Below are 16,958 nucleotides of genomic sequence, written 5' to 3'. Positions count from 1 at the left end.
ATACGGAACCTGTAACTACCATCTTTCTTTCGGACAAGGCACAACAGGGGAAGACCAGGAGCTACAACTTTCTTCAATGATGTTCTGTGAATGGAGCTGCTGAACTTGCCTGTCTATCTCTGCTCTTATGTTGGGTGAGGTTCTGTATGCTCTCTGTTTAATGGGTGGAGCATCTCCTGTCCTGATACTGTGTCTAACTATGTCTGTGTGTCCATAATCATGATCATGAGCACTGAAAACATCACCGTATGACAACAATAAAGACTGAAGCTCGTGTCGTTGTTCATCAGTGATTTCTGCTTGACTGAGATCAACATCTGGTAACAACTGTTGAAAAGATGGTTCTGTCCTAGCTGCAACTGTGGCTACACTAGGTTCGTCAACATGGAAGTCAATCTCGTGGTCTTCATCAAGGGCGTGGAAATCACCCAATCTGGTGTCGGATGGAAAGTGAAGCTCAGTGTTAGTGGGGTTCATTACTCTAACGTAAGTCAACCCTGCCTGTACATGAGCTAGCGTCCGTGCTGCTAACAGGCCCTGGAAGCTAGGTGGACCTGGCTCTAGCCTCACAGCGAGAGGGTCCCAGGTTCGATTCCCGGGTTGGGTTCCTTCTGTGTGGAGTTTGCATGTTCTCCCCGTGTGGTTCTCTCTGGGTTCTCCCGCTTCCTCCCACAGTCCAAAGACATTGATGACTCTAAATGTCCCGTCGGTGTGAATGTGAGTGTGAATGGTTGTGATAGACTGGTTACCTGTCTGTCTCTACATGTCAGCCCTGTGATAGACTGGATACCTGTCTGTCTCTACATGTCTCCCTGTGATAGACTGGTTACCTGTCTGTCTCTACATGTCAGCCCTGTGATAGACTGATAGACCCCCCCCCCCCCCCCCCCCCCCTGAATACAGGATAAGCGGTAGATGATGGATGGATGGAAAAAAGCCTGCAAGTAATGTATGTAATGTCATAAAAAGTCATCAAAAAGTTAGTTTTATATTATGTCAAATAGTCATAAAAGCCATTGTATATTACATGAAAAAGTCACTATGTCGTTTATTTGAAAAAGAGATTAAAAGGTACAGTACATGTAGGTATAGTACATGAAAAAATTCTAAAATGTCACAGTATGGTATGTCAAAAAACCCATACATTTATATCACATGATTTCATCGTACAATATGCTTAAATAGTACAATATGTCAGTCAACATGTAATAAAATGGCATAAAAGTCATACTATAGTACCTCGTAAAAAATGGCAATAAAAATGTTGTAAAAAACAGTCACAACACTTACGTTTGTAGAAAAGTGACCAAAACAAAATACACACCCACAAGTTTTTGTATTTGAACAAAATATTTTCTTTATTCTGCAAGAGAACTGAATATGGTGGAGCTCCACTGATAAACGTACATGAGTTCAGCTCATAAACAAATGGAGAATCTACAACCAACAAACTATTGCAACCAATACGAGAAAGTAAAGTGAACCGTGATTGGCCAAAACCATTTGAAACAGAGAATACCAAGAGAAGCTGTTAGCAGGTGTGCCAGAGGGAAATACTGAGAGAGAGACTGACTCCAGACAGACAGACAGACAGCTGGACGGGAGGAAATCATCTCCACGAGCAGTTTGAATTGTTAAGTGTTTGGGCCGGTTCACAGCAACATTTTAAACACCGCTCAAATCAAACTTTTCAGTCATACTTTCAATGAAGGTTTCACATCAAGATGACATTTGGGGAACTTGACACAAATTTGTGCAACTCACCAAAAGCAAGTCTTAGAACTTGGTGGTGATCATAGCAAGTAGTCTAAAAACAGATTTTCCTCAGCTGTTGTAAAGGTCTTCAGCAACAGTGCATAAAGCACGTGAAGAGCATTGTTCATTACACTGTATTTGCTCTGTTGTTACCAGACTCGTCTACAGAAGATCTCTGACATCAAAAAAAATGTTGATTGCGGACAGAAATACACCAAGTCCAATGTTCTTAAACATTTTTGCATGAATGGTCCTCTCTCTCGGTATTGTGTTGTTATAGCCTCATACAACTGACACAAATAAAGAAATGAAATTGTTCCAGCTGTAAGCAGTGATGTTAAAGTCGCTATATCAAATTTAGATCTGAATACACCATAAACAGACAAATAACAGTTGTTTTTCAAAGACATCTTTTTTACCGTTTTTCTTTAATACACAAAAAACAACAGTCAAGAGTACCAAATATGCATGCTGGATCTGTACGTATGTCAAAAAAGGGTAAAAGGGGGGGGTGGGTGGGGTCATATACACATTTTTTAAATCCTTTTTTTTTGTAATTTTTCTTCAAAGTACTTTATTTTCATATATATATAAGAAGTTGTTACTCCTCGAAGCTGTGCTGGGTACTGTGATCAGATAAGCAGTGGTAAGAACACAACAAGACTCCTCACTGAGAATCACAAACATATTCAAACCTGGCTGCAAATAAAACTTTGCAGAACTGCTCGAGGGTAAGTAGTAGTATCTGTAGTAACGGTAAGTAGTAGAACGGTAGTAGAGGAACAACAGACAGTTGCTTTAACAGTCCTGGTAGTGAGTAGAAAGACTCAGAAAAAAAGGTAACAGTAGGCTTATTGTACCTTCTGGTTACTGCACCTTTTGTGTGAATCAAAATGTACCTTTATTTTCTGAGACGTGAACAGAAGCCTGTGTCCTGGATGTTAAGAGTTAGAGTTGAGATTTCCAAAAGTGAAAACTCAACTAAACAGTCTGTAAAAGTAAACTTGACAAAACAGATATTTTGGTTTGTCCCACTAACCCGTGACTGCGTAACTTCTTCCTGCCTGTTCTTCATACTACTACGAGCAGAACCCTGATGCATTCAGAAACACCTGTCCTGTGGGGGTCGATGCACCTGAGGGAAAACATGCGCCCCTCCATCACAAAACCCCTGGCTGACAGAAAAAGGGAATATTGCATGTTGTGGTGGAGTGAGACACGAAGGGAAAACATCCTGCAGAAACCTCAAAATTGGAAGTGTGGGATTTAATATGGAATTGAATTCGTTTTTCTTTTTGAAGTATTAAAATAAAACGTATTAATAGTCAAATCATGTACAGGATGAGACTTCAAAAGACACCAAATGCAGAAAGGAGCTACATTTGATCAAATCGGTGTCAATTTAAACTGTAAAATGTACGGAGCGCCCAAGGTGTACATTTTTTTTGAATAAATGATCACATAAGACATTACCATGTGCAAGCATAATAACTTGTGGATAATCTTCATTCCACACAAGATGCACTACCATCTATTTAAAGAAGGCTTAATGTGAATCCCCCCCAAATCCATGTTTGCTCTTGAGATTTCGTCAGGACATTTTCAACACAGAAATAGAAAAGTTTCAAATGGCAAACCGATCTAAATTCCAGCTACGGTCATCATGTGCAAATATATGAAGTAGCATGAGTGAGAAAGCTGTGACTTTTGGTAGTTTTCTTTTAAATCCTCAACAGAAGTCAGTTCATACCAAAACGGCACACCAACCGAAGAGTGCAGATCCAGTTCCATCTGATTGATTTGACATTGGGACATCATTGAACGAGGATTTTTAAAGATGGATCCTTCCTGACGTGTCACAAAAGTACCTGTTTAAAACTCTTTTAACACAAATGAACAGATCAACCAACAATCCTAGCTAGCTGTACGGGACACTCATTCACACAACATTGTTTTATCTTCTGAGTTGTGATAATATCAAGGCAATGGAGATAAAAAAAAAAAAAAAAACATCACTGAAACATCCATTTCCAATGATCTACAACTGAAGGATTAATAAGAACTGAAATCTTTGGTCTTAATGTTTGGGTGGGAGGTGGGGGGGGGGGGGGGATGAAAACAGTCAAAGACGACTCAAAACAACCCTTCAAACTGTAATATCTTTTAGCTTTATATATATGATAGATACGACATCTCCGTGTAAATGTGACATATGATGCATACGCAGACATCACAGGTAAATATTAATACAAGTCTCTTGTAGATGATAATGTGTGCAATTTCAGACAAGCCCTCTGTGAAGGAAAATATCCGAACATATCTCTGAGAAGTTTCAAAAAACGCCTCCTTCCCTCCTAAAGTAGCTCTACGTTTGCCTGTAACGAATACTGTACATCTGTCATAAAACTCTAAAAACCTCTGCCCTGCTCACCATAAAAACAAAAGGGAACTCTTCGTCTTTTTCTTTAATAAATGTGTATTTTCTTATTTTCATAGAAAGACATTCAACAGTGAGCAATGTAATATACTTCAAGTAATAAAGTTGGGGATTTTTTTGAGCTCCCCGTTGGAAAAAAAAAATTCGGCTAATAATAGAAAATAAAAATAAATTAAACCTCCAGACTGTGTGGTGATGGAGGGGAAAGGAAAGACTAGAACGTCCTTTTGGTGGCGATGCTGTGTCTTAGCTACGGGAAGCCATGAAGGACAAGCCTCTTGAAGTGAGGACACTACAGAAGTCAAACTTGTGGGATCTAGCTTAATAGACTGAGAGTGATTTAAGTATCAATGCTGAAAAAACCCTGATTTATTTATTCATTTTTTTTAACCGCTGGTTTTGTTGTGTGATCATTTCTACGGTAAACTTGAAACACCTGAGGGTTGATGACCGGAAACCTTGTGAAGGTGACGTTAGAAGTCTGTCGAGTGGGCCTGCATTTTCGATAGCACCTGGAGAGTTAGGATCATCTGGTTTCGTGTTACGGATGAACATGATTTGTGGTGCTTAAAATATAGGGAGAAAACAAACAAACAGCTCAGGACCCGGACTGATCCTTTTTGTACATTCAAGATTATATCACCAAACCCCGACTTGCTGTCCCCCGTTAGTCCGAGAGAAAGAACAAAAAACATCACTGGGGGGCAAACGGCTGTGTCCCAATTCAGATGAATTAAAAGGATGGGGGCAACATGGGATTAGCCACAACCTGGGCCTTCTCTGCCAATGAGATCGTTTGCAGACGATTCACCGCGGTATCTTCGCTAATTCTCACAATCTCCTGCCTGCAACCACAGGGATTCTGGTATCATTCTCCATATGGGTCGGACACAAACACTGGCTTGTTAACCCTCAAACATCACGTTAACACTTGTGGGCAGAAAGAAAAATTGATGTGAAACTGCAGAAAACAAGGTCTGGACTAATGTCAGAAGAAAAGCAACAACCGAAAACAGCAGTTAAATGTGTCAGGGCAGCAAATGTCAGAAATAATATGAGCAAAGATGATGACGTAGAAAATGGCGATATTCATCTACCAAAACGTCATATTTCTCTGCACAATTGGAAAGTGGCCCCTGAAATAGGACACAGCCAATCAATGTTGCTGCTCTGTCAAATACATTGTTGCAGGCTTTATTAACAAAGTTAGGCTAATTTCAATGCAACTTTATTTACTTTTTGTTTTGAAGAACCTCTCAACAGACCTGGAAGTCACAGTAAGTACTGTATTGTTCCTTCCACCTTCGTTTTAAATTGGCACATAATAGACCAAAGTGGAAATGGCATCCATTTGAAAAGATGTCACAAGATAGTGAAAGGTATTTGAGACTTGGCTGAGGTGGACATTTTTAAATGTCATTATTTAACCCTCATCTTCATCAATACGCCAACAGATTTGAGCTTTTTCAGACACACTGATGTTGCCAGCGTTGCTTCTGTAAATGCTCAAACATATAGGATTACAGATGGTGCTCTTTTAATTACATCGTCTTGTGACACCGTCTAAGGAATACTTGTGTCATCAAAGTCGGCGTGAACACAATCTGCAGTTTTCTTTCGTCAAATTTTCAGAAAATTCCAAAAGTAGTTTTACCTAATTTTGAGGTAAACAGGCCAAATTGATTTATGTGCTGCCGGACACCAAAAGTCAGGAGAAGGTCAGGGGTTACTACACTGTAGGGTGATAAGGAGGACATGGAGACGGGGGGGATACATAAACGTGGTGGGTACAACCAAGGTTGTATCATTCACTCAAGACTCCTCTGCAGCTTCTCAAACAATGGCCCTCTTCCTACAACCTGATACACTCCTTCAGACGTACCTGCGTGTGTGTGTGTGTGTGTGTGCGGCCCAGACACTCTGATGCTGGCTTAGCAACTGTGAAAAACACTGCAGATGACAGAGGGGAGGTGCTTTGGCTGACTTTGTAACCAGCGTCTTTAAGAAGGTTTTTGGTAGCGGCCCTCACAAATGTTGTCCTGTAGAAAACCAGTGCCGGTGTGCATCTGGGTTTGGAGGTGGAGTGGATTCAGAACAGCTGCCCTTGTTCGCCCATCCACGCAGCTCTGCTAACCTTCATGTTTCATCCCCCAAGACGCAACGCAACATCGTCTCAGAGACGTCTCTGCAGAGAAACTGCCAATGGGTGAGCATCATCTTATCGTGCAAACAGCCAATCACTAATGCACAATTTCAAATTTCTAGGAAGAATAGAATGCAACTTGGTTGTGTTATTTTTTCTCTTCAGTTTTTGAAGATAGTTTTTTATTGTGTGATGCTTTTTAGTCTTCGACAGAAAAATGCTCCACTGGTTATAAAGTCAAGCACCGGCAAGAGGCTCTGAGTTTACAAAGAAACTTGGGACAGAACAAAAGAGGAAGCGATGCAATCAGACAAACAAAACTGAATTCTCATTCCCAACGCTTCAGTGTGCACTCTGATTATCTGTCGGACCTTTAGTGCGTTGCTCTGCTTGACTACGTTAACAAAACGCTAGATTGCACGATCTTTCAAGTTTTCAGTCTAAAGCCTGCGTCTTCAGCTCGGGACGTCGCCTCCGTCTACCTGCTCTCTGTGTTACACAGAACTTTTTTTTTTAATCAAAGCTTATTATTTCTGAAGGTTTTGAACAGAAACACAAACAGTCCCACTTTTTCAACCCAGTCATTATATTCACTCGTTTCTTTCAAACCACACATAAAATGGGTTCCAGGTTCCCTGGTTCTCCTTCTTGCTTCTAAAAGGGTGATTTTGGTGAAACGGACCATTTGTTACATTGTCTGGTTTAAGTGTAGCAAGGTTTGTGACCTCAGCACTCTGTACGTCATGCAGTGATTCGCTCTCTGGATTTGACCCCGGCGGTCCATCTGGTCTACGAGCTGACAACGGTTTTTGATTTGATGCCACTGAGCTGAACCGGCTTTTGTCTCGATGACACGTCGTGCCCTGAGCTGTCCCAGCCTGCCCTCGGATGTAACGTTCACCCAGCAGAGAAGCAGACTGGAGCAGCCCAGTCTGTGGAAACATTTGCTCCAAAAGTTCAGCAAGCGCTCCAAAAGTAGATTTGCGAGGCATCAGCAAAATTCTGGAACTGGAAAAATAAAACTTGGGCTGCTAAAAATTCATCAATCACTCTCCAGTCTATAAAATGTCACTTAAAAAAAAAAAAGATAAAAAACCTGCCTAATAACCCAACATGGTGTCAGAAAATTGCTTGTATTTTATCACATAGGACAAACAAGCAGCAAATCCTCACAACTAAGACAATTATTGAAACACAATGTAATTTGCCAACTCTTCCGTTGACGGACTGACTTATTAAATGACGTCTCCCCTTGACTTCCACAGGGAGCGCTCGGCGACTGAATCACAGAGGATGGTACAGAGTGCTGAGGGCACACATGGGACTCGTTTAAGTGCTTCATACTTGACCATCTGTATTTACAGAAGGTCTTGGCGTTTCTTGTTACGTACCATTTGGTTTTCCAAAAAGGCTATTTGGTGGGCAAGCACGTGGCCCAAAACTCAGTTTTATGTGTGGTCTCAAACACACCATTCGTTTGCTTTTCTTCTCTCCATTCATAAAAGAAAGAAAACACACACGAGCTGACTCGTTGCCTCCCCTTTCCCCTCCACACCAACTTTGGTCTCTGGTTCTGATCCGTGACAAAAAAAACCAAAAACTACGTTCCAGCAAAGCAAAAACACAAAAAAACCTCTACAGTTAGTATAAAAGCAAGCCTTTCGTCCTCCTTTTCAGACTACAAAACTGTTTTGTGTTGCTTATGCCCCGCGCTCCCCCCTTGACTCCCCCACCCCCCCCCCCCTAAACCCTTCAGCAGCAGTCTACATGGAGGAACACTTCAGAAAATAAGTGTCCGTTGTCTCGGTATGCTACATTATTTTTGCCTTCCGTACAGAGAGGGACAGGACAGACGCTTGACATCATCTCCTCTTGCATTTACCACAAACAAAGCACGAGAAACAAAAAGAAACATCTGAAACATGAAAACCGACTCCAGAAACAAACAAAAAGGTTGAAATATAATAATCTGAGGTGCAAAATAAGAAGAAGCAAAAAAAAAAAAAAACATTTGGGAATGTTTGCTGTTGTCTTCGTCATCTTTCGCACGTTTTTTGAGTTTCTGGTAAAATGACTGAACTGGAGTTTAGGTAGCAGCGGGGTCAATCTGAAACTCTGAAGTCTCCTACTCCATTTACTTCCTTTCTTCCTTCAGTCGCGTACTTTTTTTTTCACATTCACAAACATTTAAAACTTCCTTGTGCAAATCAAGCAGTCTTTAGAAAGAATGCCCTCCGAAAATTGTTCTTGTAAAAATATATAACTCCAAGGTGGCTGACGTGTGTTGCAGCAAGTGTTTAATTTGTTTCTATCTTTATCGGGTCTGGTATTGGGGTCGCTTTGTGTGTCAACCAATCCCCCCGTTCTCCCTTCCCCAAGAGGGGCTCGGTTTGTTGTCTATGTGGTGGGGTGGGGGGTGGTGGCTGTGGTTCATCTGCGTCCGGAGGGCATCTGTGCGTAGACGGGGTATGCGAGGCGCACGTTGAGCGAGTCGTTGTGCTGCACCAGGGAGGTCTGGTGGTAGTGGAGCACCAGGTCCTTCAGGCTGCTGTACAGGTTGTAGGGCTCAGCGAAGCCGAAGCCCCGCGGTGTGCTGTAGATGACGCAGTGCTTCACTTCGCCTTCGACGCTGAGGACACAGAGAAGACGGGTTCAGTCATTCAGGAGGGATTCCTCCTCATTCACCCACCCCAAATGCTGAAGAACAAAGTGCTTTCGCTTTTGGTTTTCTTAGCGGCGCCATCTTTGAACGATCTTAATGAAACGCTGGTGATCAGAAAAGGGGAAATGAAGACTTGTCTTTATCCCTGTAAAACTCATTTTTACACCCAGTTATGGTAATAGAGAACTAGTCAGTTTCTACTGTTGTATGTGTTAAACTTTGTGACGTAACGGGTCAGAGCACTGCAACACATTGAACAGAGCTTCTTTTACATGCTTACAGCTGTTGACTAGAGTGGAAATCGATTTATTAAATCAGCTTAACTGGTTGCCTGCTTTATTTCCACTTTAAAACAGTTTGAATGTTTTGGATTTCCTCATGAGGAGCTATGACTAAGGATTGTTATTCGCTAATATTTCCAAGGAAAGTGGAAACTTTCTTCCCTTCTTTTATTCCCTGGACAGTCCGGCATTTTTGCTATCTAGCAGTAGATAATTGATATAAACAAGTTCCTTGGTTCTGCTAAGACCGGATGTTTCCCGTTGCTATGAAAACAAGTGAAAAATACAGCTAGCATCTTAGCCCCCAATCAGATCTCAATAGCATGCCGTGGTACTCACATCACAGAGCAGGCGTAGCAGCCCTTTTTGCTGCTCTCTCGGATGAGGAACGCTCCGTCCGGCTTCCCGGTGAGCAGATCCTCTGCCTTCGTCCTGTTCAGGTCGCCGACAAACCAGCTCTTCTCATCGTAGTGAGGCAAGTTCTCATCCTCCTCAGTCACAAAGTAGCCTCTGCACCCACACAGAGTCACACAGCGAGAGACACACGGTGAGCAAGGATGACTTCATACACTCACATTTAAACAAGGACAGATTCAAATAACACAACAGTCGTTCGGCAGCGGACGACAAACCAAAAAGTAAAGACTCACTCGTCAGTATTTTCGTTCTTGATTCCCAGCCAGTCGTTAATTCGCTTTTGTCGAACTCCTTTGTGATTGAGCCAGCTAGAGAGAGAAAGAGAGAGAGACCGCTATTACTACTAATAGGATTCAGTAGGATTTATGTTTACAGCATTGTTTATGCTCAAATTAACGAGCCTCCAACAAGCGTCTCCACAGAATGAGGCCAGTTATGCTGGAATGCTGTTCGACTAGCTTCTAGAAATACGACAGGAAATCTCCGGCTGAACCAGATCTTCAGTTACAGAAAGCACCAGCTTCTAATAAAGCAGCGTGACAGTCACAGAACATCTGGGGAGACTTTTTTTGGACGCTGGGACTAAAATGTGCTCTGATTGATGGTATGACATACAAAACATATTGACAGGTTTGGTGCAATAACTGGTAAAAACATTTGATGTGTAGGTGAGCACAAAACTGTTTAGCAGTTGCTGCAAGAACTCCAGAGCCTAACCGGAGCCAAAGTAAACACTAACTTTACAGTCGTAGGGCAACATGAGAGCAGGTTTGCCAAGTTATCACACTGATGTGCTTTTAGACAAACCCAAGTTCCACCCTCGTCTGCAAACGCTCTGAAGCCTTCTGACATGTGAACATAAGAGACTTAGCCGTGATCATCGTGCTTCCTGTATTTTCTGGAATAAAGAGTCTCTGGGTCTAACTCATCGACAGACGACTTGTAGCTATTTAAGTTTTAATAATAACTAATAATAATAAGAGCTAAAACCCTCCAGAACTCAGACAGAACTGCAAGCATCTAAACCAAGATCATCCGAAGGGTCAACAAGACAGCTGCTTTACCAGCAACTAGTTGTGTCTGCACTTACACTAGATACTGGTCCCTGATCTTGCGGAGCTGTATGAGGTCGGGCTTCAGGCTGTTCATCTTTTTGTCGGTCTCCCGGTTGTCCATGGCTTGCGTCTTCAGGTCCTGCTCCAGCCGCACCTTGCTGTCGTGGATCTCCCCGAGCCGAGACTTGAGCTTCTCATAGTTCATCATGATCCTCTCGATCTCCTTGTCGTTGCCCTCGCGGCGGAAGCGCTCGATGTAGTCCTTGCTGTAGCGCTCCTGCGTGTGGCACTGCTCCTCGAAGATCTTGATGGTCTCGTTGAAGGCTTCGATGGCCGTCCGCTTCATCTGGATCTCCTGAGGGCGGAGAGAAAGGGAGTGAGTGGACACGATGGGAAACACGCACGTCTTTCTGTCAAACCCGTACAGTAAAGGGTAAAACGTAAGTCTGAATACTCATGTACCTGTGATGTCTTGGTGTATTCTTCGTACAGTCTGTCGTACTCTTTGCTCTTCTCCTGGTACTGATTGTGGTATTCCTGCAGCTTCTTCCCTACGGCGTCAATATTATCCTCCTTCACCAGCTGGTCCTGAGAGATGCAGGAGGCGAAACGGAAAGCATGAGAGACCAAGTGGTGCAGAGAACCTCCCGACAGGAAGAGGAGGAAGGCTGCATGCGTTTGTGTGAGACATGAAATCATGAAGAGCCATTTGTAATTGGGGGACGGCGGAGAGAAAGTGCATGTGCGTGTTTGCTCCCTTCACCCCTGATTCAGCTTAGTGGGGGCGACTCCTGAAAAGGCTCGTTAATTAACCACCCACAATGCCCTGGGTGTATGGCAAGGTATGCACGCTCGCAGATATTGCGTTGCTCTGAGTAATGACTCGCCTGGCAACGAGAGGAGCGAGGGAGGAAGGGAATAAATGCAACGACTGCCCTTTGACACCACGGATGTGTGCAATTATTCAGGGAGCGTGGCACGGGGGCCGGCGGACGGGGCTATATTTCAGCGAGTGGAGATCTTGCTGCCACTGCAGTTGTGAGTGGAAACACCGTCGGGTACAGAGGAGGAGGGGGGTTAAAGAGGAAACTGCTGGGAAAGGTATCTCAAATGGAGTACTGATAGAAAGATTAGTAAGAGGGAGTTGTGCCCCCAAAGCCAAGAAACAACAAAACTATCGAAGAATTTTTTTTTTTTTACTTTCCTTGTCCCCGTTATTACATAGCCGTACAAAAGGAGTCCAATATGAGCCACCACACAGGTTTTTAACAAAATAACTTAACCAAATATTCTAAACTTAGAACAGAGTGAACAAACCTGAACTGTCCTTTAAAATGCATCCACTACTGGTAAAATTGACTGCACACATAATGACACATTACACCTAAGTGATAGTTGTCACCATTCAAAACGGCAGAAATCTGCTGCTAGAACAGCCTCAATTATTTGGCTTTCAGGCTTTCCAGTAATGTTGAAGCTGCTGCAGGGATTTACCCATTCAAGCACAAGTTCACCCCAGGATGGTCTGATAAATAAAGTCATTACAAACTAGGGATGCAACGGTTCTTATTATATTATTGAACCATACGGTACAGCGTGCACGGTTCAATATGCACTTATGAATTGAGGTATTTTCGGTTTTGCAATAAAATGTATATATATTTTTTATTTATATTTTTTATTCATCAAAAGTATTTATATCTGAATTGGCTATGTCGTAGGTTTAGAGGAGCACTTGAACGCAGCATGTGTGTGTGTGTTCATGTGTGTGTGTGTGTACCTGCTGGAAGCGAGAGATGGGGTACATGAGTTTGACGTCCAGCTTGGTGTTGTACTGAGCCAAAGACTCGTGTCTGTAGTGGCTGATGAGCTCCACCACTGAGCCGAAGGTCAGCGGGTCAGAGAAGCCGTACTTCCCGTCCCGATGGTAGATCTTTATCAGCTTGTTGTTGCCCCCTTTCCTGAAGGCAAGGATGCAGGCGAGATAATGAGGACACGGACACCACATTCAAACGTTTACAGTCAAAACGGCTACACTCTCCCAAACACACGACTCTCTTTAATATTCACACTTTTAAAAGCTTCTAGTTCAGGCTCAGTTCCTCCCCTCAAGCACTTTATTTCCAGGGCAGTGGGCGATTTGCTCCAATTTACCAGGATGCTGCGTCGGCAAAATGCTTCTCAACACATGATTTCCCTCAATCTGCAGTTAACTAGAGGGATGGCTGCATAAAAGTGGAGCAGGAGAAGTAATCTACCACTCCTTCCAGTCCCCATAAATTCCCCCAGCGGCGTTAAACACACTCCATTCATGGCACTGAGACAAACTGAATGGTAAGGCTGTACCTCAGTGTGAGCGTGTAGTCACCCTGCATCTTGGTGGAAGCGTCCCGAACCAGGAAGGTCCCATCAGGCATGTCTCTGAGCTTATCATTCACCTCCTCCCTGAAGACCAAACAAGAAAAACAATCGTATAGAATTAGAGTTGGACTTGGATGAGTGATCTGTGTACAGATGGTGTTTATTAAGTCTGCCTCCAATTATCAGTGACAGGTGATGAGGACTCTTCCTGCAGCCACACACCTCAAAGTAAATATTCCATCAATTAGAAAGATATAGGGTGTGACTGGACGGACTGGTCCCAGTAAACAGCCTCTCCTCTATATATGTGTGTGTGCATTAAGGTGGCAGACCGGCTGTCTGCACTCTAGGCGTGGTTATCATCCAAGTATGTGTGGATTGTGGCAGAGAGCGACCTACACTTAGGAAGGTAAGGCATTGACAAAAGATTTACACTTAGAAGACAAAGATTGGATTAAGGATTTCAAGACCTCTGTCCTCTGATGTTCTGAAACTCAACTCAAGGACACTGGGATGATTTCAGGTTTCAAACACAAACAAATGGACCGTTTTCACCTCTGACACATTTATACCCCTAACGAGGACACTTCAAGAGCCTTTCTTGCACTTCAGCCCCCCCATTTCCTGCCACTGTCTACTTGCAAATACAGATTCATTCTACACACAATATAAATACTCTAGCCAAGAAATGTGTCACTCAGTCACTCCATTTTCAGAGAGCACATGTGTGTTTACCTGGATATGTCACCCCAGTACCACTCCGCCTCCTGCAGTGATCCCCCTGCTCCTCCATCCTTGGTGCCGTTGCTGCTGCCCCCTCCTACCACGACTGAGGAGGGCTGCTGTGGCTTCGCCGGCTTGGGAGGAAGAGCTGGAGGACAGAAAGAGACGACGTGTTACTTTTTAAAAAGACTTGCTATACATATATATATATATATATATATATACTGCGTGAGCCGAACTTCCCGGCAGAGCTTCGGGAAAACACAAATAACTGAGGTCAAGCATCCATCCATGACCGCAGATGAGATCGAGTTAAACCTTTCCAGCCATTTCATTACTTTACAGCTTCGTGCAACCAATTACACACAAACGAAGCAAACGAAGCAAGAGAAAGTTTTCCATTCATCCCCACACATATTTCATATGCAATTTAGAATACAGGAGCAGTTTTTAGATCTCCACACCAATGCAGCAGCAGTGTACTTGGTGATCGTATTAATCACACAGGCAAACAATGGCATGACAAACCCAGCCCATAAATCTTTACAGTTTAATGATTCTGTCATAAACCACATGCTATGCACACAGGCCACAAACACTTAGGAGCCTTAAAGCAGAGTTATCGGCTGCCTGTAAGCTTTGTTAGGTCCGGAGGAGGAAGGAGAAAGTTTGTTGCCAACACTGTTTTTTTCCTGAAGTTTCTCCGGTCTTTGAACTCATCCTCCCACTGAACTGCTGCAGGGAAACCTTGTTTATCTGTTGTGACACCAACTACAGAGGATTATGGCAAACTTGGCTTTTTTTGGTTTGCACCTTGCAGCATATCTATGACTCATTTTTTCTTTTTTTTCTTACAGAAATAGCTTTTAAAGGCTTTTGTTTAGCATATTTTTATATTTTTTCACATTTCATTTCCAAAAGTCTGAATATTCTTAAACAGTAAATGTTAACTGTTCTTCTAAGTCTGTAGCTGCATTATTATGCTAGTATATTATCATTATGTCAGGGGCATAATATGGCAAAAAAATTAAAAATAATGATATTGGTTATCACAATTATTTCTGTCAATACATAGTTATCATGACAGGCATAAGCTTCAAACAGAAGCTCCTGTGTTTGCTGCCATGCTGTGTGCCAAACGGAGAGCTAGCCAGAATATGAAATCACACACACACACACACACACACACACACACACACACACACACACACACACACACACACACACACACACACACACACACACACACACACACACACACACACACACACAGTCCAAGAAGTTTTAGAAGTCTTCAGGCACATCTGGATACAGTTTAAGGAACAGCAGTGTAATTACTGGAGAGCTTCTACATCACAAATCAGTTTGCGCTCTCACACACGCACACAGAGGGCCGATGTGGATGCCTTCCTTTATAAACAGGACCAGCCCGTTGATGAATTTACACTGCGATGCCATCAGATGACACGCACACAGGCTGGAGACAGACAGGGGAATGCCCACAATGCACAGGGAGAGCCGAATAATGGTGGAGAAATGATACCCGATATGAAATGAAGATATGATTATGGGGGGAAAACATTGGGACACAGCTGCTACTTCCACATGCAGCAGACACAGAGCAGCAGCATTATTGTCATTATAATGTTCCTCATTTTCCGTTTGTAAAATTGTCAAATAAAATACAAATCCAACTATTTTGAGAACTGAGGCGAATTAAACGGCTGGCCCCGTAGCCACCAGGGGGCCACAAAACTAGCTCATGTGAAGTGTGTTATTTTGTCACAATTACACTTTATAAGAACATTTCTGGAGTTGTTAGAAATATTTAACATTTCCACATAAAGGAAACCGCAGCTCGTGATCTCTACACCACAGGACATTGTGTGTTACAAGCAGTGAAATTGAAGTCTGAATTTACAAAAAGAACCGGTAGCAGAGGTAACAGTAAACAGCCTCGGACCTTCACTGCATGCTGAGAAGACCTCATCAAAAGAGGCTGGACTGCTAATAAAAAGTAATTGGTGTGCACACACACACGGGTTTCAGTTCAGAGGAATGCAACAGTGGCAGCTCTTCTTCCTCTCCTGTTCCCCCCTTTGTTCTCCTTCAATACTGCTGTCTCTCTCACGTTTTCCTCTCTCTCCCTCTCTCACTCCCTTTGTCTCCCCCCTCTCCTTCTCTTTCCTCCCTCCTCTTTCACATCACCACGGCGATCCGTTAGTCAGTCATTTACTGCAGCCAAAGCTGTCATTCTGCAGCTGCACTGTTCCCCTCTGTCAGCACTTTATGGAGTCTCCCTCTCTCTCCCTCAACACATGCCCATGTTCACTTCCTAGCACACACACGGAGTGGAAATCCACTTCATATTCAATAAAAAAAACACTTTTGCACGATTAAAATTTTTCAGCAAAACAGAAAAAAATATTGCTCTAACATAACTGAAATACACCATATTAAGTGTGTGCCTGTGTGTGTGTGTGTGTGTGTGTGTGTGTGTGTGTGTGTGTGTGTGTGTGTGTGTGTGTGTGTGTGTGTGTGTGTGTGTGTTGGCATGATGTTCCTAGTATGGTAGTATATGGACAACACAAAGGACAGTATCGTAAGAAAGGACAATAGTAGGTGGGTCCCATGGGCTGCAATTATTATTTGCATTGCATCTTTTGTTGGCTTAATTGATTAGTCAATAAAATGTTATGCATCTTAAATTTGGTGAAGTAATTTCAGTAAAAAAAAAATAATTAATTGATTATTACTTATTTAAAATTATATTTAAAAAAAATGCTTAGGCTAAAACCTTTAACCAAACCAGCAAACATTTGGTCATATTATCTGACAATGTCTAAAATAATGCATTGATCAGTTATCATTATAAAAAAGAAAAATTTGACTTATTTTTGTCTACGACTTCTCTTTTCAGTGCTACTATGACAAACAACAGGACAATGAGCAAGACCAAAACACACTCACCCACACACACACACACACACACACACACACACACACACACACACACACACACACACACACACACACACACACACACACACACACACACACACACACACACACACACACGTACACCAAGTCCTTTGTTGCAAAGCTTGCATGCCTGCTCTTTTAA

The 16,958-nt window shown here is 42.7% G+C and overlaps 1 protein-coding gene and 1 long non-coding RNA gene across 3 annotated transcripts in view; one reads left to right on the top strand and one right to left on the bottom strand.

Annotated features, from left to right (window-relative positions):
• Nucleotides 1-1,054: 1,054 nt before the first annotated feature.
• Nucleotides 1,055-7,848, top strand: LOC311014296. The gene is made up of 2 exons (XR_014597249.1): nt 1,055-5,857; nt 5,911-7,848. It is a non-coding gene; the product is annotated as an uncharacterized lncRNA (long non-coding RNA).
• Nucleotides 7,849-8,083: 235 nt separating this feature from the next.
• The window catches only part of pik3r3b (phosphoinositide-3-kinase, regulatory subunit 3b (gamma)), a 227,877-nt gene continuing 219,002 nt past the window's right edge, over nt 8,084-16,958 (bottom strand). For both annotated transcript variants that reach the window (XM_084011563.1, XM_084011564.1), the window contains 8 exons: nt 13,847-13,982; nt 13,097-13,195; nt 12,531-12,711; nt 11,213-11,338; nt 10,786-11,105; nt 9,929-10,003; nt 9,618-9,788; nt 8,084-8,964 (listed from right to left, as the gene is read on the bottom strand). In XM_084011563.1, the coding sequence (XP_083867689.1) occupies nt 8,766-8,964; nt 9,618-9,788; nt 9,929-10,003; nt 10,786-11,105; nt 11,213-11,338; nt 12,531-12,711; nt 13,097-13,195; nt 13,847-13,982 (1,307 nt within the window). In that variant the 3' untranslated portion in view covers nt 8,084-8,765. The remainder of the gene's footprint in view (nt 8,965-9,617; nt 9,789-9,928; nt 10,004-10,785; nt 11,106-11,212; nt 11,339-12,530; nt 12,712-13,096; nt 13,196-13,846; nt 13,983-16,958) is intronic.

The sequence above is a fragment of the Eutrigla gurnardus genome (genome assembly GCF_963514095.1).
Source record: "Eutrigla gurnardus genome assembly, chromosome: 6".
In the NCBI taxonomy this organism is placed as follows: domain Eukaryota; kingdom Metazoa; phylum Chordata; class Actinopteri; order Perciformes; family Triglidae; genus Eutrigla; species Eutrigla gurnardus.
Note: the sequence above shows the minus strand (reverse complement) of the source record. Positions and strands in the feature narration are given on the sequence as shown.